The sequence below is a fragment of the Carcharodon carcharias genome, chromosome 18 (assembly GCF_017639515.1).
Source record: "Carcharodon carcharias isolate sCarCar2 chromosome 18, sCarCar2.pri, whole genome shotgun sequence".
NCBI classification, from domain to species: Eukaryota; Metazoa; Chordata; class Chondrichthyes; order Lamniformes; family Lamnidae; genus Carcharodon; species Carcharodon carcharias.
Window position 1 is genome coordinate 23,356,718 of NC_054484.1, and position 21,060 is coordinate 23,377,777.

The 21,060-nt window shown below is 43.8% G+C and overlaps 1 protein-coding gene across 3 annotated transcripts in view; it reads right to left on the minus strand.

Annotated features, from left to right (window-relative positions):
* The window catches only part of erg (ETS transcription factor ERG), a 272,948-nt gene that overhangs the window by 163,218 nt on the left and 88,670 nt on the right, over positions 1–21,060 (minus strand). For all 3 annotated transcript variants that reach the window (XM_041211606.1, XM_041211609.1, XM_041211605.1), the window contains exon 3: positions 13,405–13,507. In XM_041211606.1, the coding sequence (XP_041067540.1) occupies positions 13,405–13,461 (57 nt within the window). In that variant the 5' untranslated portion in view covers positions 13,462–13,507. The remainder of the gene's footprint in view (positions 1–13,404; positions 13,508–21,060) is intronic.

Below are 21,060 nucleotides of genomic sequence, written 5' to 3' on the forward strand. Positions count from 1 at the left end.
TGTGGGACCAGTTGGTTTGTGGAGTTCACAACAATGCCATTCAGCTCCATTTATTTGCAGAAGTTAACTTTGATTTGAAGCAGGCCATGGAAAAGTGCTAGCAATGGAAAATGCTGAGAGGTACTTGCAGCTTTACAGAGTGTGCAACATGGCGCCGTTCTTCGGTTGGGGTGGGAACCTACCAACGGGCATGGTGTGAAAACCAGAGAGATAGCCGTGAAGCGGGAGACAGTCTCTGCTGCTCAAAAAGCGAAATGCATAGTAGAAACACCACAGCAGTGATTCAGAAGTTAATCTGTTACAGATGTGGGGGTAACCATGTACCAGAAACCTACAGACTTAAGGAGGCAGAATGCCATTACTGCCACAACAAAGGGCATGTAATAAAGCAATGCAGGGCAAAATCAAGACAGCCCATCAGGCAATAGACCAAGGTGATTGAAATGCACAATGTAACAGAACCAGAAGCCGCTGATACAGATATCTTTTCCCTAAACAATGCCAAAGCAGTAAAAACTGAACAAATAATCACCACCCTTCAAGGTGAATGAGAAGCCTCTAGTCATGGAGATAGACACAGATGCCGCGACCACAGTGGTGGGAGAACACACATTTAAATACCTAAATGAAGGCACCCAGCCACTGAACATGGAGCAAACCAGGGCTCAACTGAAGGTGTACACAGGAGATTCAGTACAGGTAAAGGGCATCACCACAGTACCTGTGTCCTATAGGCAACAGACAGCCCAGCTTTTAATGATCATTGTGACAGATGAAGGACCTAGTCTTCAGGGCTGCGATTGGTTGCAAAAAAATTAAGCTCAACTGGTCGTAAATATTTCAAGTGAGAATAGTTCCTAAATTGCTAAGAGAATATGACTGTATTTCGGAATGAGTTAGGAGAATCAAAGTACCTTCACAGGATGCAAGGATCCCTCAGGTCAAAATTGGTTCCATTGGATAATCGTGAAAAGAAACAAAATGAATATAGTGCCACTCTGATCAAACTGAAGAAACAGTCGGCAGAAAAGACTCAGCAATGTTCAATGTTCCAAGGGGAAGCAAAAAGATATAAGAAGGAGACAGAAGGACTGGAGAATCAGCTGATTGAAACAAAAGAAACATTAGAAGCTTTCCAAGATGCAAGTGGGTAATGAAGCCGTGAGCAGAATCTTCTATTTGGCGAGAGGGGCCGGGCCCTACACACCGACAAGTAAAATGACGTGCAGTGACTTCGGGCGTGCATCCCATTGTCACCGCGCGTCATTCTGATCTTCCATTTGGCTGCGTGCCCGCTGAACTGTCAAAAGTCTGCTAAGGCCATTAATCAAACAATTAAGCCAATCGAGAAAGCTGCCCATCCAACCTTAAGGTTGGTGGGCAGGCGAAGAGCCCAGGCGGCTTTTGCATTTATCATGAAACCTCATCCACAGGCGAGATGGGGTTTTGTGAAGGGTTTATAACATTAATAAATATTTTTGGAACATTTGAAAAACATGTCCCAGCTTACATGATGCTGTCACATGAGGGAACATGTGTAAATGATTTTTTAGCTTCTGTATTTAAAATTCACATTATGAAATTAATCTTCCTGAGGCAGCTCCACACCCTCCTACACCCACTCCCAACCGGCCCGCCTGATGGGGAGAAAGTTTTCCCCCATAAGTAGCTCAACCACCGAACCGAACCAAGTTAAGGTTTCACCAGAGAGAAATTTGGTTTACTGTAAAATCAAAGTGAAGGATGAGGCAAAACTGCAGCAAACAAAAGGAGAAAAGACAGAAAGCAAATCAGAGAGGCCAATAGGCTATGTCTCCAGAACCCTCTCTGCAGCCAAAAAGGATTATTCACAACCTGAAAAGAAAGAATCATCAGTAATATTTGGAGTGTAGAAATTCCATCAGTATCTGTATGGATGACATTTCACAATAGTGTCAGACCATAAACCACTAATAGGCTTATTTAGTGAGGATAAAGCCATTCCACCAATAACCTCAGTGAGAATTCAACATTGGGCTTTGATTTTATTGGTGTATGATTACACCTTTATGCACTGTCCTGGTGTGTATATTGCAAATGCAGACAGACTCTGTCATCTTCCGTTACCAGATAGCATTGTATATGCTCCACTGCCACAAGAAGGTTGAATTTCTTGGACTCTTCGCCTGTATATGCGAAGCAAATAAGGAATTGATCAAATAGGGGTCCAGTTTTGTCAGAAGTCTGAGATTGCAAGGAGGGTCAAATTTACCAGTGTCTGGGGAGATAAGACCATTCCACGCCCATAAAACAGAGTTAAGTTGTCAATATTGAACCTTGTGTGGGGGTCAAGGATCGTCGTCCCTTCACAAAGAAGAGAACCACCCTTGGCAGCCTCACAGTGCACATCGAGGCATTTCAAAGATGAAAATGCTTGCGCGAAGCTATGTCTGGTGGCCAGGTATAGACAGTGACATTGAAAGCATGGTCAAGCACTGTCTCCATTGTCAGCAACAACAGAAGTTGCCTGTTTCACCTTTTATTGATCATCGGTCCGCTTTCTAAGTGGGGGATGGGTGTGTATGAAGTTAGATCACCGACATCATGTGCTGCTACTGGAAACTGCGGCAATGTTTTACTATACATGGCCTACCAGAAGTCATTGTTTTGGATAACGCTACTGTCTTCACTAGTGAGGAATTTCAGAGAATCATGAGTTTAAATGGAATTAAATATATTAAAACAGCGCCATATCATCCCCCCATCAAATGGGCCAGCTGAAAGAGTAGTGCAACTTTCAAATCAGGAATGAAGAAGTTATCCGAAGATAGTTTAGAAACTCAACTTTCACGTTTTCTTCTAAATTATCGTACAACTCCTCTTGTAACTATAGGTTCAACAGCGTCTGAGTTACCGATGAAGTGCCACCTATGTACAAGGTCAAGTCTGGTGTTTCCAAACTTGGAGGGGAAGGCAGAGAACAATCAGAGTAGTTGAAATTGAATCATGATATTCATAGCAAAGCTGGAAGATTTACTATCGGAGGTACAGTTTCGTGTGGAATTTTGGAAATGATCCTAGTTGGGTTCCTGGTGTAATTGTCTCTGAGACTGCGCCCTTGTCATTCCAAGTGGAAGTGGAAGACTGGATCATTCAAAAACATATGGATCATCTAAGGAGTAGAGAGACATTCCAACAACCAGCTATTCGACCTGTAATTGTTGTCGAACCTTTAATCCCTGAGGTGATAGATCGACCTAGAATAGACATGCCTGATGTCTCTGTTGAATTATCTAATCCTGAACTGCCAATTTCTAAGATGTCCCTGACGCTGCAGTTCCTGATCATATCGATCCAGTGGGAGAATCTTAAGTGGTCGTGCTAGACCGCTCTAAGCAAATTAGAAAACCACCTCTGAGGCTTAATCTTTAACCGCATGACCTGTGTAATCTTTAATCACATGACCCATGTATATATGTATATGTTGTGGATTAAAATATTATTTGTAAATAGAAAATGTAAAAAAAAGCTTAAGGGTGTGGAAACATAGTGATTGTACGTATCACCTTTCTTACTGCCTTTAGGGGTCGCATGATTGTTCTGATGAATGAGCTACAAGTGCAGGTAATCTTAGGGACAAGAGTTTTCTAGCTATGGACCTGTTTCAAGCATGTAGTTGCTAAAAGAGCTCTGTAATAGTTATCTGTTTCAAGTAAGAAAGCTGTCCGGTACATCAAGTTCATTACAATAACCAATGAGCCACATGATAACAATTGCAAGTGTGGAACTGCTGAGAAAAAAAAAACCTATTCGGAAAAGTTATTTGAAAAGAAACTGCTGTTCCTACAATTGTATGTGACAAAAGTGTCACTCACACATACAGTACCAATAACAGGGTCTTCAAACACTTCACACCTCTTAATCTTGTCCAAATAAATATTGAGTCATTGATAAAAGAGTCCACAGAAAGAAGAACTTATTATAAAGAAGACAATCAAGTAACGTCAACATAAAAGTAAAATACTGCGGATGCTAAAAATCTGAAATAAAAACAGAAAATGCTGCAAAAACTCAGCAGGTCTGGCAGCATCGGTGGAGAAACAGAGTTAACATTTCGAGTCAGTATGACTCTTCTTCAGAGTAATGTCAACAGTTCACTTCACTTGTAAAAACAGGTTCCCTACTGAGCTAATGTTTTTATTGGTCCAGGCTCTCAGTGAAATATGCATAACGAGGACATGGTCGAAACCCAAATGGCCAGACACTCTTTTTTCTAATTATTCAGCTGACCTCTCCTTGGTCTATTTACAGTCATTTTAAATTCATTTAACCTACTTTATTTTTCTTAACCTTTTCCTATAAGTAACTAAATTTTGAACTGTTCCCATGGTTCCTCTCATCCATTTTAGAGGTGGGATCGGGCTTTCAATTAGAATTTGTTTTTTGATTGGCTTAATATTGATATAAAATGCTCAATTTCAGCCAATTGCAAGTTCTGATACCGAGTGACATCTTGAATGTGAAAAGACCAATTTCTGATGAATATTTGCACATCAGACAGTGAGGCGGTTTGGCAAACAAATGAACTTGACTCTGGCCCTCTGGAAAGTATCCAGCTCCATGCAATTATTAATTCTAATTTAGATATGTCTCTGAAATAAAGGTGATGTGGTGTGTGTGGGGAAGGAGCTTGTGGAGCTTCAGATATGGAAGTTTATGAGAAATGAGCATTCAAAGAACCAGAATAAACAGCATTATTAGGAGGAGTTAGGTGGGGTGAGTGCAGTGAGTTTAGGTAAAAAAAAAATGTTTTTTGATATCTATTCACTCAACCAAGTGTAGTTCGCTGTTCTGTTGCCTCTTCCATAGTTACTTTGAAGTAAGTGTATGTACCAGGCAGGGTGGGCAACTCTGGTTGGACAGATCCTTGGAGGCTTTATCACATGGCTGGGTGCCTGCAACTACGCCACCCCCACGCTCTCATCATTGGTGTCCCAACATGATTATCCTTACGGTACAATATCTTCCACATCAATCAGAAATTGAATAGACTCTTCATTATCTATTTGGATGATCCTTGACCATCACTTAAACAACTGTACTTTCCATGTCCAATGCTGTTATGACTCATAAATTCAAAATATTCAAAGTAAAATTCTAAAATCCAAGCTTTTATTTCTCCTATGATTTTTCTTCTCCTGGATTACTCACAACGTTCTCTTGGAGATGAATCTTTAATTCCTGGAGACTGCAGGACAATCCTGGAGAGTTATTTTTATATTTATTCATGGGATGTGGGTGTCACTAGGTCAGCATTTATTGTCCATCCCTAAGTGCCCTTGAGAAGGTGGTGGTGAACCATTTTCTTGAACCACTGAAGTCCATGTGGTGTAAATACACCCACAGTGCTGTTAGGAAGGGAGTTCCAGGATTTGACCCAGAGGCAGTGAAAGAACAGTGATATATTTCCAAGTCAGGATGGTATGCAGCTTGGAGGGGAACTTGCAGCTGCTGGTGTTCCCATGTTGCTGCCCTTGTCTTTCTAGTTGGTAGGGGCTGCCGATTTGGAAGGTACTATTAAAGGAGCCTTGATGAGTTGCTGCAGGGCATCTTGTATACTGTACACGCTGCTGCCACTGTGCGTTGGTGGTGGAGGAAGTGAATGTTTAAGGCAATGGATGGGGTGCCAATCAAGCAGGCTGCATTGTCCTGGATGGTGCCAGGACCATTGATTGTTGAGCTGCACTCATCCAGACAAGTGGAGAGTATTCCATCACACTCCTGACTTGTGCCTTCTAGATGGTGGACAGGCTTTGGGGAGTCAGGAAGTGAGTTACTCGCCGCAGGATTCCTAGCCTCTGACTTTGGCAATCCACCAGATAATTGCCAATCATTCAGTATCACTGGCATCTGTAGAGCAACCAAAAGGTAGGAGTTCCTCCAATTGCCAGGTGTAGGGGAATTGTAAGTACATTTATGAAAATTTCCTGGGAGGAATAAGACAGGGGCACCCCCATAACCAAGTCAGCAGGGAGCCGACACACTCCGCACTGACCCACCCCACAGCCATAAAGTGCTCAGGGGCAGATTAGTGAGAGGTGAATGGGACCTCTGCCCCTCACTGGGGGGACAGTCCTGTCTTCTGGAACTGCCAACCAATCCGATTGGCCGGCAGCTCTACGTCTTGGCAGCACCAGAAGGGCATTAATGGCCACTGCCAGGGCTGCAGAAGAAGAAGAAGTAAAAAACCAAGGCCAAGAACAGGTAAGCCCCAGGTCTTGGGCCGGGAGGGTTTAGGTAGGCTAGACAAAGGGGTGGGGGGGAGGGCTGGGTTTAAGGGAAGGAGTGGGTAGGAAAGAATGGGGGATTAGACCTTAGGGGGGACCGCCCCATGACTGGCAAAGGGCAGCCCCCAAAGAACAACCACCCCCACTTCCCAACCTTTGAACACATAACTGAAAAAAATTAGGCTACCTGCTCCCACCTGTCTGCTCCATGCCAAACGTTTTATGGAGTGGCCAGCATGTTATCAGAATCACTTGTCTTGATCACAAGCTTAATTGACCCTTGGTTACCTATTTAAATATGGCAGGTTGAATGCCGATTTCAGCGCCCACCCACTCCCCTGTATTACGGGGGTGAGCACAGATGTGGGTGGGAAGGTGGTGGGGTCAGCACCCATCTCCCCTGCCCCCGCGGGAAACACACCAACCAGGGCCATGTATAATTCAGCCCCTTGTTAGTATTTTTTTTACTAAAATGGTATACTCAGCTTCAGTGTTAAGTGCAAACAGAGCAATTCTTCCCCCACTGCCCCCAACTAGCCTCCCCACCCCCCCAGGCCGCCGACCTAGTGCATGTTCATGGGACTCAACAGAAGACCCAAAGTTGTTCTTATGAACAAATATTTAAAATAATGGCGTAAAGTGACTAAATTGGTTTAGATGTGCTAAGAATGGGTATGGGTGGTATCAGGGATGTGGAATGGTTAGATTTCCCAATGATTAATTATGGCTAGCTAGTTTATTTGATTAAGGAGTTGGGGAAGAGATTCCTGAGTTTATCTTAAATTTTTCTTGCATGTGTTTTTTTGCCTTCTTTAACGTCACTGTTGGTTTGTTAGGGTGATGCGTGAGTCTATATTTTTTCAGTGAATTTTGCCTTTTCTTATCTCACCTTTTCAGAGGTCTGTAATAATTACTGTAAACTCAAAGTTGTTATTAAGGCATATTTGACAGTAAAATATATTAAAATATTCATTACTTTCTAGATGCTAAACTTAATTTTCTCCTCCTAAAATTCTGCATCAAGGGTTTTATCCTAGTATGCCTTTCTATTTCGTTTTAAATGCTAGACTTTGAACATTGGATTCTACACAGAGGCCCGAGGGAATAAATAGAAATACGGAAATAAGTGGTCTCACAATGTTTTATTGTTCTAGTGTGTAACGCCACTGTGTGGTACCACATAGGCTTGCACCCAGGATTTTCTTAGACTGAATCTGCAACCTTGATGAGAATGAGAAGTTGGATAATTGCTCATTAAAAGAACTTGCATTCATACGATGCTTTCAAATCCTCAGGACATCTCAAAATACTTGAAAGTCAATTAATTATTTTTGAAGCGTACGGCAGGATGGTAACTGGCAGGAGAGGCAGGTCCCAGTGTGTGGAGGACTTTAATCACCTGAAAGCGATGTCAGGTTGGGATCTTGACATCTTCCTGCCCACTTCCAGGTTTTTTTCTGGGCAAGCTTGCAAGCGAGCAGGGGCTGTCCGGTATGTCACTGTGATATGCAAATAGACAACTAATTCCTGTTTAACCAAGCATTCTGGCTTTAATAGTGAGCTATTTCCCAAAATGCAACTCGTCAGTGTCACTGAGGTGAGTGCACAGTGGGGAATGTTTCTTCAGTGAAACTGCCAGGCTGGAAAGGCTTTGATCAGTGAAACTGAAGAGCTCCAAACATGGCCAGGTGAAAAGCTGCTGCTCACAGCACTTCTGAGAGTGTAGTCTTACTTCTTGACAGATGATCATAAACTTCTTGGGAGTCAGTCCATCTGTCTTGCACTTCACTCAGCTTATCTAATCCTTGCATCAATATGTTTTATGAAGCACCTTGGGTCAGAATAAACGTCGTCAAGTGCTTCACAAAGGCGAATCAGATGGTGAGCAGTGTTAGAAGAGTTAACAGAATTAACCAACCTTCCAAGTCTAAGAAATTGTTTCTGAGGAGCTTTTTAAAGGCAAGGAAATGATGAAAGGATATATAGGACTGACAGCCACAGAGTCCTTCCTGAAGGCAAAGTTACATATTCCACGCCAAGGACACACTCCATTATGTTGTGTTGTATTGCCATCATGCTAAATGGAACAGCCTCAGGACAGATCTAGCAGCTTAAAACTGAGCAGACATGAGGAGCTGTAGGCCATCAGAGGCAGAAGAGTTATATTATACCACAATCTGGAACATAATGGCCTGTCAAATCCACCGCCCTACTATTACCATCAAGCCAGGGGGCCAATCCTGGCTCAATGAGATATGGAGAAGAGCACCCGGGAGCAGCACCAGGCATACCTAAAAACAAGCTGCCAATCCAGTGAAGCTACAACACAGGACTGCATGCAAAACGTAGAAGTCACATGCTATAGGTAGAACTAAACACTCTAAAATAAATGGGTCAGATTAAAGCTCTGCAATCCTGTCACATCCAGCCCTGAATGGTGGTGGACAATTGAACAAATAACTGGAGGAGGAGGCTCCACAACCATCCCCATCCTCAGCAATGAGGGAACCCAGCGTGTTAGTGCAAAAGCATTTGCAACCAGTTTCAGCCAGAAGTGGTGAGTGGGTGCTGCATCTCAGCCTCCACCTGCAGTCTCCACTATCTCAGAAGCCAGTCTTCAGACAATTCGATTCGCTCCACGTGATATCAAGAAACAGCTGATTACACTGGATACAAAAAAAGCTTTGCCTCTATCCAACCTGTTCCAGTACAGCTACAACACTGGCATCTACACAACAATGTGGAAAATTGCCCAGGTATGTCCTATCCACAGGACAAATCCAATATGACCAATTACTGCTCCATCAGTTTGCTCTCAATCATCAGCAAAGTATGCAAGGTGTCATTAACAGTGCTATCAAGTGACATGTGGTCACCAATAATCTGCTCACTGACTCTCAGTTTGGGTGACTCAACTTTGAGTTTCGACTCCAGGCTTCATTATAGCTTGGATCCAAGCATGGTAAAAAGATCTGAATTCTAGGGGTGAGGGGAAAAACTCATACAGAGCACAAAGAGAGATGGTTCTTGTTATTGGAGGCCAATCATCTCAGCTCCAGGATATCACTGCAGGGGTTTCTCAGGGTAATGTTTTGGGGGCAACCATCTTCAGCTGCTTCATCAGCGACCAGCCAAAGATACTCTGGAAGTTTAACAACATCCATGATAAAACAGCCAATTGAATATCACCCAATCCACCACCTTAAACATTTATTCCATGTCTGCAGTGTGTACCATCTACAAGATGCACTGCAGCAACACACCAAGGCTTCTTCACCCAAACCAAAGACCTCTATCACCATTAAGGATGAGGGTAGCAGGCACATGGGAACACCATCACTTGGAAGTTCCCCTCCAAGTTACACACTGTCCTGACCTGGAACTATATCAACGTTCCTTTATTGTCACTGGGTCAAGCTGCTGGAATTCCCTTCTGAACAGCACTGTGAGGGTACCTATATCACATGGACTGCAGTTCAAGACAGTGACTCATCATCACAAGAGCAATTAGGGATGGGAAACAAATGCTGGCCTTGCTAGAGATGCCCATATCCCATGAATGAACCAAAAAAAGGGAAGTCAAGGGGCAAACAGGTTGAGGGAAGGAATAGGAGCAATACAGTTGATGTAATGTAATACCAAATAAATTATAAGATGTTGAAAAGTGAAACAGGGTGGGGCTGCCATTTTACCTTCTGGGACTTGTGTTTGAATCCAAGTTAGACTGATGGATGAAACATCTGACGGCTGTAAGGATCTTACAATAAATGAGTTTAGGCAGTTTCCACCCACTTCCTGATGGGCACAGGTCCACAGCACAAAACTGACCAGGAATAGGCATATTCTTATCTTATTTATGAAACTAATAATGATGGGGATGTTCCCCTGAGATTAATTTTAAGGACAATCAGGGGAAATTCCCCTGTGTTGACTATAGCAAAATCAGAAACATATTCATGAAGAGGAAATCTACCTCTATTGTTGGGGCTAAAAGGGAGCTTTTTACAAATTATTGCACCATACAATACTGACACTTCTAAGGGTGGCACCGGGTGTAATACGTGGTATGATATGCTTTCTTCCACCATAAACATCTCTTAAATTGATGGTGAATGATAAAAAATTAAAATCACATTTTTAGATATGGGCTATACTTTGTGACTGGCACTTTTCTCATACAAGCTTGCTGTTTTTAAGTTACCTTGCACTTTTTTTTGAATACAACTACTAATCTGTTTATTTTAGTCCACGAAGTCTGTGTTGGTATTCTTCTCCAGAATAGCCATCTGTTCTTATCCTGGTCTACTGAATGCTGCCCATACCTTTTAATGTTTCTCTTTTTCCACTAACTACATAATCCCTTTTTAAAAGAATTTATTGACTTTGGTTCCATTCTCTAACCTCCCTCAGCATAAATCATATTTTTTAAATCTCCCGTTTAATGCTTTTTGTACTTCCCAAACAGGGGAAAGAATGTATCAACATGTACCCTCCATTGTCTGGATGACCTCTATCGAGTCACCCTTAACCTTCTCAGCTCTAGCGAAGTAAGACCTCGGTTCATTGCTGTAAACACCTCATTCCAGATAATATGCTGGCTGAATTACATAATTTTTGATTGCTGTTACATCCTTTATATAATAGGGCACCAATAACTATGTACAATATTTCTACTGCAACCTAAGATCATGTACACGTTCAACATTACCACAAACAGAATTACCTGGAAAAACTCATTACCACCTTGTTTACATATTCTATGCTCAAAGATATAGATTGATGAATTCTGTTTTACCCTTCTTATGGTGTCATGTCATTGCCCTGTCACCTATGATGACATGAACACCTGAGTCCCTGTGCTCCTCATTTAAAAGCTTATCATTCAAGTATATTTAATTTTTCTGACTTCAAAATGTATTACTCCAGAGTTTTCTACATTGAATGGTAGCTGTCACCCAACTTGCCCATCCAGCTAGCCTGACAATGATCTCCTTCCCTTGAAATCCCTGGATATAAACCATTATGTCCTAATGACCTGTCCATATTAAGCTTGAGTCACTTTGAGGCACAAGCACAATTTCTCTTGGTAAAATTGTGTTCGCTAACACTCCTTGTAGAGCCTTGGGATTGGAGGTGGTATAAAAAATACAAGTTGTTGTTGAATAATAACCTCCATCAATAGTGATGCAACTACCTGCAGTGGTTCTACAATTCCGATTTATTCATCTCCTCTGTGAAAGCGGAAAAAAAAGTACTTATTTTGTATAATGAAGGAGTGATACTGCTGCTGCTGGAAATGTGAAAAAAAAACAGAAAGTGCTACACAACACAAGCAACAAGAGTGGTGAGAGAAAAACAAAAACAGAATTATCTGGAAAAACTCAGCAGGTCTGGCAGCATCGGCGGAGAAGAAAAGAGTTGACGTTTCGAGTCCTCATGACCCTTCAACAGAACTAGTGAGAGAAACTGGCCTGCAGAATGTTCCCATCATTTTCTATTTTTATTGCTTATTTAGCACCTCTGCTAGTCCTTCACCCCGCACGACAAGTTTTCCTCTTTCATCTCTTACTGCTTCCACCCTTCCTTGACTACCCCTCAGTACCAAAATGTCTATCTAAGTCTTCGTAATGTGCAGCATGTTTTTTGGAATTTGCTTTTATAATTCCTGACAAATATTTTCATCACCATGTTTGCAGTCTTCCAATATTTTTTACATTTTCAATGACCTTTCTACTTTATCATTTGCTCTGCAGGAGTCTAATGCATTTTATTATTAGATTTGAATGTAATCTTCTTATTCATTCAGGAAATCTAACCTTCAGTCGATAGACCCCTTTATTATCCTTACTGGGGGAATATCGTTTACTAAGCAGAATTCTAAAGGGGTTGCAGCAGCAGGGGGACGCGGTGGCAAGGGCTTTCAAATCGTTGAAGGGTGGAGGGCAGGTTGAGAACGTGGGTTAATAAGGCATACAGCATCCTGGGGGTTTTAAATAGAAACACACAGGATTTTTCGCTGAGTGGGCGGGTGCAGGCCCAAACCCGCCGGAGCTTAAAATAGTGCGTGGTGACGTCTTGTGGACGGCCCGATGTCATCGCGCTATTTCAGTCAGCGGGCGCACGCTAAACTCGGAAGCATGACCGCCGACAATTTATAGGGCACCTAAGCCCATTAACGGGGTAATTAACAGAGATTTCTCGTTGCACGCCCAACATTAAGGTTGGCAGGTGGGTGAATCAGCCAGGCAGCCTTTGCATTTTTCAGGAAACTTCATCCACGGGCGAGATGATAAATTTACCACTGGTGATAAATTAAAATTAAGATAAATGTCCATGAGGGTAGCATTTTCATTACCGACATTTTCAGGTGATTGATTATGAAGCTTGGACACTTTTTTCCCCCAATTTCTGTGGCCTTTATTTTAGGCTGTTCAGGTCATCAGCTCCCTGAAGCAGCTCTCTGCCTTCAGGGAGCTTTCTGTGAGCACTCCCCTGCGCCCGCACTGACTTCAGCGCTCGCCCTCCTCCCTCCCCAACCCCGGCAGCGATGAGCCTTTCAACCCGCACTTCATGCTGTCTGGCTGTTAATTGGCCAGCCAGCATGAATTCGTGGTCAGGGGCCGATTGTGGTCGGCGGTCCATTCCCTGGACAATCCCGGACCTGCTCACTGACCTAAAAATCCTGCCCGTCGAGTACAAAAGCAAGGAAGCTATAGTGAACCTTCATAAAACACCAGTTTGGCCTCATCTGGACTATTGTGTCCAATTCTGAGCACTACACATTAGGAAGGGTGAGAAGGCATTGGGAAGGGCACAGAAAAGATTTACAAGAATGGCTGTAGGGCATGGGGCTACAGGGAAAGGGTAAGGGAGTGCAACTAGTTGCGTGGCTCTTGCAGAGACCCAGCATGGACATGACAGGCTGAATGGCCTCATTTTGTGTCTTAACCATTTTATGCTTCTACTTACAATGACTTCAATGGAAAAGAAAAAGAAAGCTGTAAAATTGGTTGCTGGTTTCCTATGAACACATGTTGTGTAATCAGCAAAGACCACTTTTACCTGCCTTATCTTTGTTATATACATGCATGCACATTTAGAGCAGTGTTACTTTATAACCATCAAACTGGGGTCTAACCTGTTGTTGCCGTGTGGAAGGCGGGTTTTTTCCGACAGCAGGTGTCATGGTCAACATCGACAGCCTGGACTTTCCATTCAGTTGATGTGTGGTGACGTCCTCACTGAAAGATTAAATTTATGTTGACAGTCACTGCAAGATCACTGCAACTTTGATCCTCATTCAACCTTTTGCCATGAAATAACACTACTCTATATGTTGCAACTATATGTGTGGCAGAATATCATGGTTTGAAGTAGGGGTCACGCCAGAAGGACCAGCGTTCACAATCTCAAGCTATGTAAGGACTGAACAGTGGTGGTTCCTTTTCCAAGGAATAGTGATTTGTTAAATTCCTACAAGGGGTCTGTTTCTGGCTGAGAAGGAGATCAATCTGCACAAAAGGTAGTCACTGCTTAACATGAGTGCCAGAGTGGTCTTCTGGATTAGTTTAGATTACCTAAAGGGTCAGCAATTTCCTAATGTATGGTGCCCAAAATTGGATACAATACTCCAGGTGAGGTCAAATGAGTGTTTTATAAATAATTTTTCAATAATTTCTTTGCTTTTACACTCTGTGGCTCTATTTAAAAAGCCCAGGCTGCTGTATGCCTTATTAACCAGGTCCTAACACAGAAGTCTGACCGATTTGGGTTTTTATCTGGTTGTTTGTCTTTTCCAGGATATTCCATGGCTTCGGGTATGATGGGGTCTGTACATTGTGAGGTGGCTCAAAGCATCACCATTGTGTGGTATGGACAGGATGAAACAGGGGGGTCCAGATTCTCAAACAGCCACAGAGGCAGGACTGGAGAAGGTGTATGGGTGCAACGTGCCAGTTTGCTGGCTTCTTCACAACTCCAGACCATTATCAAAGAGGCCAGCTAGAAAATTGAAGCAATTATGGCAGCAGACCTGGGGGCGGCGGGGTGGTGGGGGGGAGGTGGGGGGGTGCGGGTGGGGGGTGGGGGGGTGGGGGGGGTGCGGGTGGTGGTGGTGGTGGTGGTGGTGGTGGTGGTGATGGGGTGGGCTCAGTGGCAGAGAGAGCAGCATTCCAGAATAATTTAAATCCCCCTCCCCGCTGCCAGTGCAGGAAGGTGACCCACAGCCACAGCCACAGGCCGCCCTCTGGAGGGGTCCTCCTCCGCAATGGTGATCTTGTAGCTAGGTCGCCCTTTCTGTTTTCAAAATTTTTAACAGTGCTGAGGGCCCCTCCATCTTGAGGTGCCCTCTCTCTCTCTTCCCTGCATTGGCAGGCTGCCACTCTCTTAATGGCCTCCTATTGGCCCTCCAGGAACAGGAGCCTGCCCGCTATCCGCAATTGGAGGTGAGTGCACACTCTGGGCATTAATTGGCCATTCTTTGGAAAACCATGTCAGCTGACTATTTGTGACACGGAGTGCAGACTCTTATTACTGATGCACAGAGAGGCCAGTCAGGGTTTCAACCCTCCCATTGTAAAGTGGTATTTGGACATCTGGGCCACATGCAATTTGATCCACCAATCAGGGCCCACTCCTTTCCTGATTTTGGCCTGGGTATAAGGTTAAAGGAGGAAGAACTTGCATTTATGTGGCACCTTTCAGGACTTCAAGACATCCCAAAGTGCTTCACATCTAATGAAATGCTTTTGTGAAGTTTACTCATTGTAACAGCAGTCAATCCACATATAGCAAGGTCTCACAAACAGCAATGATGTAAATGATCAGGTAACCTGTTTTAGTGATGTTATTTGAGGCATTGGTCACAATAAAGGGAGATCTTTCCGGCTCTTCGTTGAAATTGAGCACTTCTTCACTGATGTGTCAGCCTAGAAATGCTCATCTTTAGAGTATTAATTGAATCTATAACTTCCGACTCAAAAGGTAGGAAAAGGTGCTACCACAGCGGCAAGGCTGACTCCCAGCAGTAAACCTCTTTTGAACACTAAATTCAGGCCAATAGTAGTGCTCAGGAGGGGTGAGCCTTGGCTGATTTTTGCCTCTCTAACTCAAGCCCGATGTCAGTTCATCCACTCCAAACCACTTCCCCAGCAAAAGCACCAGGAACCTGGGGACCAAACTTGGGACATTCCTGGTCTGCATGGTCACTTAGTGCTTTAACCAGCTGAGCCATCAGGAGGGGAGCAGGTAACCAACAGGTCAAAGATGAAAGTCTGCTCAAATCTGACTGCACTTAAAAACGACTGCTCGATCCTGAAAAAACTGGCAACAGCATCCCCTACAGGCAAGAAAAGTAACAGCACCACATTCCCACTGCCACCTCAACCGGGGGCAATGAGGCCTCTAATTCAGGTCAAACCTGAAATTTTCCTGGACTGTGCATGCATGTCTGGGTGCATGTGTGTGTGTGTGTGTGTGTGTGTGTATGTGTTGGTTTGGGGGATGGTGCACAGTACCACACCACGCGTTGCACGCTCCCACCTAGATCTTCGGGAAAACCGAAGCAATCCTGGCATGCCACAGGACTTGTATTTTAGGAGAAAAATTCTCAGTGACACATTTTACTCAGCATAAAATATACTTTACAAAACAGGAAAAGTCCAGATGAAGTGCATGTGCAGGAATTCATTACTGTCGCGTGCTCGATTATGAGCAGCTGGAAGAGATTTTCTGGTTAAACAATAATCGTATTTCTTTGTAGAACGTGTCGGCCTTTATTCATGCGGCATATTTTATGAAATCAAAAAGGTCTGTAGTGCACTGACTCAGTCCTGTGCACAAGGACTGCGGCCCAGATTCTTGTTGTCTGCCTTTGACAGATAATCAGTATGAAGACTCGCTCTCCAGTTTATCGAGCCCTGTCAATATAATCTTTCCCACATGGATTTCCTTGCTGGGGTGTGCAGTTACGACACTGGAGGCTGTTGATAGCTTCACATATCTGGGCTCCACAATCGCCAGTAATCTGTCACTTGAGGCTGAAATCAGCACATACATCGCAAACCTGCAGCTGTTATGTCCAAGTTGAGTAAGAAAATATGGAACAACAGAAACCTGACTGAAAACATCAAACCGTGCCAAGCTTGCATCCTCAGCGCACTCATCTACAGTAGTGAGAGCTGGACATAATGTGCTAGGTGGGAGAAAAGACTGAACAGTTTCCAATTTCTCTGTCTCAGATGTACCATGTGCATCTTTTGACAGGACAAGGTCACCAACCCAGAGTTCCTGGAGCATAATTCTATCAGCACTTTTTTTTAATTCGTTCATGGGATGTGGATAGCACTGGCTAGGCCAGCATTTATTGCCCATGTTTAATTGCTCTTGGGAAGACAGCGGCGAGCTGCCTTCTTGAACTGCTGCAGTCTATATGGTGTAGGAACACCCACAGTGCTGTTAGAGAGCGAGTTTCAGGATTTTGATCCAGCGGCAGCGAGGGAACGGCAATATATTTCCAAGTCAGGATGGTCTGTGACTTGGAGGGGAACTTCCAGGTGGTGGTGTTCCCATGTATCTGCTGCCCTTGTCCTTCTAGATGGTAGTGGTTGCGGGTTTGGAAGGTGCTGTCAAAGGAGCCTTGGTGAGTTCCTGTAGCGCATCTTGTAGATGGTATACACTGCTGCCACTGTGTATCTGTGGTGGAGGGAGGGAATGTTTAAGGTGAAGGATGGGGTGCCAATCAAGTGACTGCTTTGCCCTGGATGGTGTCAAGCTTCTTGTGTGTTGTTGGAGCTGCACTTATCCAGGCAAGTGGAGAGAATTCCATTGCACTCCGGACTTGTGCCTTGTAGATGGTGGACAGGCTTTGGCAAGTCAGGAGGTGAGTTACTTTTTGCAGAATTTCCAGCCTCTGACCTGCTCTTGTAGCCACAGTATTTATATGGCTGGTCCATTTCAGTTTCTGGTCAATGGTAACCCCCAGGATGTTCATCGCGTGCACTCAATGCTAAGCCAATAACATCTGCACTGGCTCAGCCACACTCATCAGATGGACAATGGCCATATATCCAAAGATCTTTTGTACAGTGAACTGGTCACTGGGTCATGACCTTCTGAGCATCCATATCTCATCTTCAAGGGCACCTGCAAGCCAGGATATGAAGATGGCAGACATTAACACTGACAACTGGGAGGCAGATGCCAATAGCCATGATGTCTGGAGGCTGACTGGAAAAGCATTAGAAGAGGCAAGTAGAAACAGAAAGCTCAGCTGTCTGAGAAGATGGCCCAGAGAAAACAAAGAGTGCTATTGGGGAGGGTTTAGACTAACTTGGCAGGGGGGGTCGGATCCTGAGAGGAGGTTCAGCAGGGGGAGAACACAGCCAAAATTAGAAGAGACAGCAAGTGAGTCTGGAAGGCATAGAAATTATAGACCAGTTAAGGCACAAGGGAGTTTGGCAAGGTTGGATGGTATTTATGTTAATGCAAAGAGTCTGACGAATAAGGCAGATGTGTTGTGGGCACAAATTTACACATGGAAGTATGATGTCATTTCTGTCACAGAGTCATGGTTGAGAGAGGGGCAGGATTGGCAGCTCAATATTCCAGGATATAGGGTCTTCAGGTGAGGCAGGGAAGGAGGTAAAAGAGGAGGGGGTATTGCAATATTGATCAAGGAATCAATTACAGCAGTAAGGAGGGATGACATCTTAGAAGGCTCCACAAATGAAGCCATATGGGTAGAACTTAAAAGCAAAAAAGGAGTGTACTATAGGCCCCCAAACAGTCAGAGAGAAATAGAAGAGCAAACATTTCAGAGAAGTGTAAAAATAATAGGGTAGTAATAGTGGGGGGTTTCACCTTCCCCAACATTAATCGGGTTAGTCATAGTGTGAAAGGATTAGAGGGAGCGGAGTTCTTAAAATGCATCCAGGAGAGCTTTTTAAGCCAGTACATAGAAGATCCTACAAGAGAGGGGGCAGTCCTGGACTTAATTTTAGGGAATGAAGCCAGGCAAGTGGTAGAAGTATCAGCGGGGGAGCATTTTGCAGATAGTGATCATGACTCCATTAGATTCAAGGTTGTTATGGAAAAGGACAAGGATGGGCCGGAAATCAGAGTTCTAAATTGGGGGAAGGCCGATTTTAATAAGATCTGTTATGATTTGGCCAGAGTAGACTGGGAGCAGTTACTTTTAGGTAAATCTGTGTCAGAGCAGTGGGACTCGTTCAAGAAGGAAATAGGGAGAGTACAGTATTCCAGTAAAGGCAAAGGGTGGGACCAACAAATCCAGGGAACCCTGGATTTTGAGGGAAGTACAGGATTGGATAAAGAGAAAAAGGGAGGCTTATGTTCAGATACCAAGGGCTCAAAGCAGTGGAAGCCCTAGAGGAGCATAGAGTGTGTAGGGAGGAACTTAAAAAGGAAATTAGGAGAGCAAAAAGGCGGCATGAAGAAACATTGGCAGGTAAAATAAAGGAAAATCCAAAGTTATTTTACAAGTACATTAAGAGTAAGAGGATAACTAGGGAAAGACCATAGTGTGTAGGGCCGGAAGACATAGGCAGGGTTCTAAATGAATACTTTATGTCAGTGTTCACAAGTGAGAGGGATGAAATGGGTATGGAAATCAGGCAGAAGGACGGTGATATACTTAAAGAAATTAGCATAGAAAGGGAGGAGATTCTAAGTGGTCTGACAGGCTTAGAACTGAATAAATCTCCAGGCCCGGATGAAATGTATCCCAGGCTGGAGGAGATAGCAGGGGCACTGGCAATAATTTCTAATACCTCTCTGGGCACTGGAGAGGTGCCAGGGGATTGGAGGGCAACCAATTTGGTACCATTATTCAAGAAGGGAGGAAGGAATAAACCAGGGAACTACAGGCCAGTCAGTCTAACCTCAGTGATGGAGAAACTATTGGGAGCAATTCTGAGGGACGGAATTAATCTACACTTGGAGAGGCAAGAATTAATCAAGGACAATCAGCATGGTTTTGTTAAGGGGAGGTCATGTCTGACCAATTTGACTGAATTTTTTGAAGAGATGACTAGGTATGTAGATGAGGGCAATGCATTTGACATAGTCTACTTGGACTTCAGCAAAGCTTTTGATAAGGTGCCACATGGGAGACTGATAACGAAGTTAAGAGCCCATGAGATCCAAAGCAATTTGGCAAATTGGATCCAGAATTGGTTGAGTGGCAGGAAGCAGAGAGTGGTGGCTGAGGGGTATTTTTGTGACTCGATGCCTATGTCCAGCTACGTTCCACAGGGGTCAATGTTGGGTCCCTTGTTGTTTGTGGTATATATAAACGATATAAACTTGAACGTAGGAGGGTTGATCAGTAAGTTTGCGGATGACATGAAAATTGGTGGGGTGGTAAATAGTGAGGAGGATAGCTTAGATTACAGGAGGATATAGACGGGCTGGTCAGGTGGGCTGATCAGTGGCAAGTGGAATTTAATCCGGATAAGGGTAAGGTGATGCACTTAGGCAGGACAAACAAGATACAGGAATAAACGATCAATGGTTGAACCCTGGGAACTACTAAGGATCAGAGGGACGTTGGTGTGCATGTCCACTGGTCCCTTAAGGTAGTGGGACAGGTAGATAAGGTGGTTAAGAAGGCATATGGGATACTTGCCTTTATTAGCAGAGGCATAGAATATAAGAGCAGGGAGGTTATGATGGAACTGCATAAAACACTGGTTAGGCCACAACTAGAGTATTGCGTGCAGTTCTGGAATCCGCATTATAGGAAGAATGTGATTGCACTAGAGAGAGTGCAGAGGAGATTTACCTGGTTGTTGCCTGGGCTGGAGGGTTTTAGTTATGAGGAGATTGAATAGACTGGGGTTATTTTCCCTGGAGCAAAGGAGATTGAGGGGGTTCATGATTGAGGTGTATAAAATTGTGAGGGGCATAGATAGGGTGTATAGGAAGGAATTTTTCCTCTTGGTAGGGGGATCAATAACCAGGGGGCATAGATTTAAGGTAAGGGGCAGGAGCTTTAGAAGGGATGTGAGGAAGAATTTTTTCACCCAGAGGGTGATGGGAATCTGGAACTCTCTGCCTGAAAGGGTGGTAGAGGCAGAAACCCTCATAACATTTAAGAAGTATTTGGATGTGCACTTGCAATGCCATGGCATACAAGGCTATGGGCCTAGTGCCGGAAAATGGGATTAGAATAGTTAGGTACTTGTTTGAACGGCGTAAACTCGATGGGCCAAAGGGCTTTTTCTGTGCTGTGGACCTCTATGGCTCTATGTATGACTCTAAAGGACAGGGAGTCCTGCACTTTCTCAGCCCGCTGTCTTCCTCTGCAGCAAATGTGGCAGAGACTGCCATGACAGTCCTGAGCCACACCAGGTGAGGGTTAACACAGAGTTGACCATCACAGCGCAAACCATCATCTTACGAGACAGAAGGCTGCCTTAAAGTAAAAATGTACAATTGTACAGGTACAAAATTAAGTGATAGTCTAAAAATTTAACACACTGAGATAGAGGAATCCACATGCTGAAGATTTTTACCTGTATAGCATCTTTATAAATTGAAGCATTTTGTGTGCAAAATATAACATTAATTGTAGCCAACCTGCCAACATGTCACTGTGTGGATAATGCACTATAAACACCTGTTAGATATCATTGCATCCCACCAGTGGCTGAGTTGAGGACTCCTGAATGACAAAATAACAAGTGACTTATTGTCAACACCACAAGTAGGATATAATTCATAACTCGTATAATTTTATTCTATCCTACGCAAAATACAACTTGGTGCTAAATTC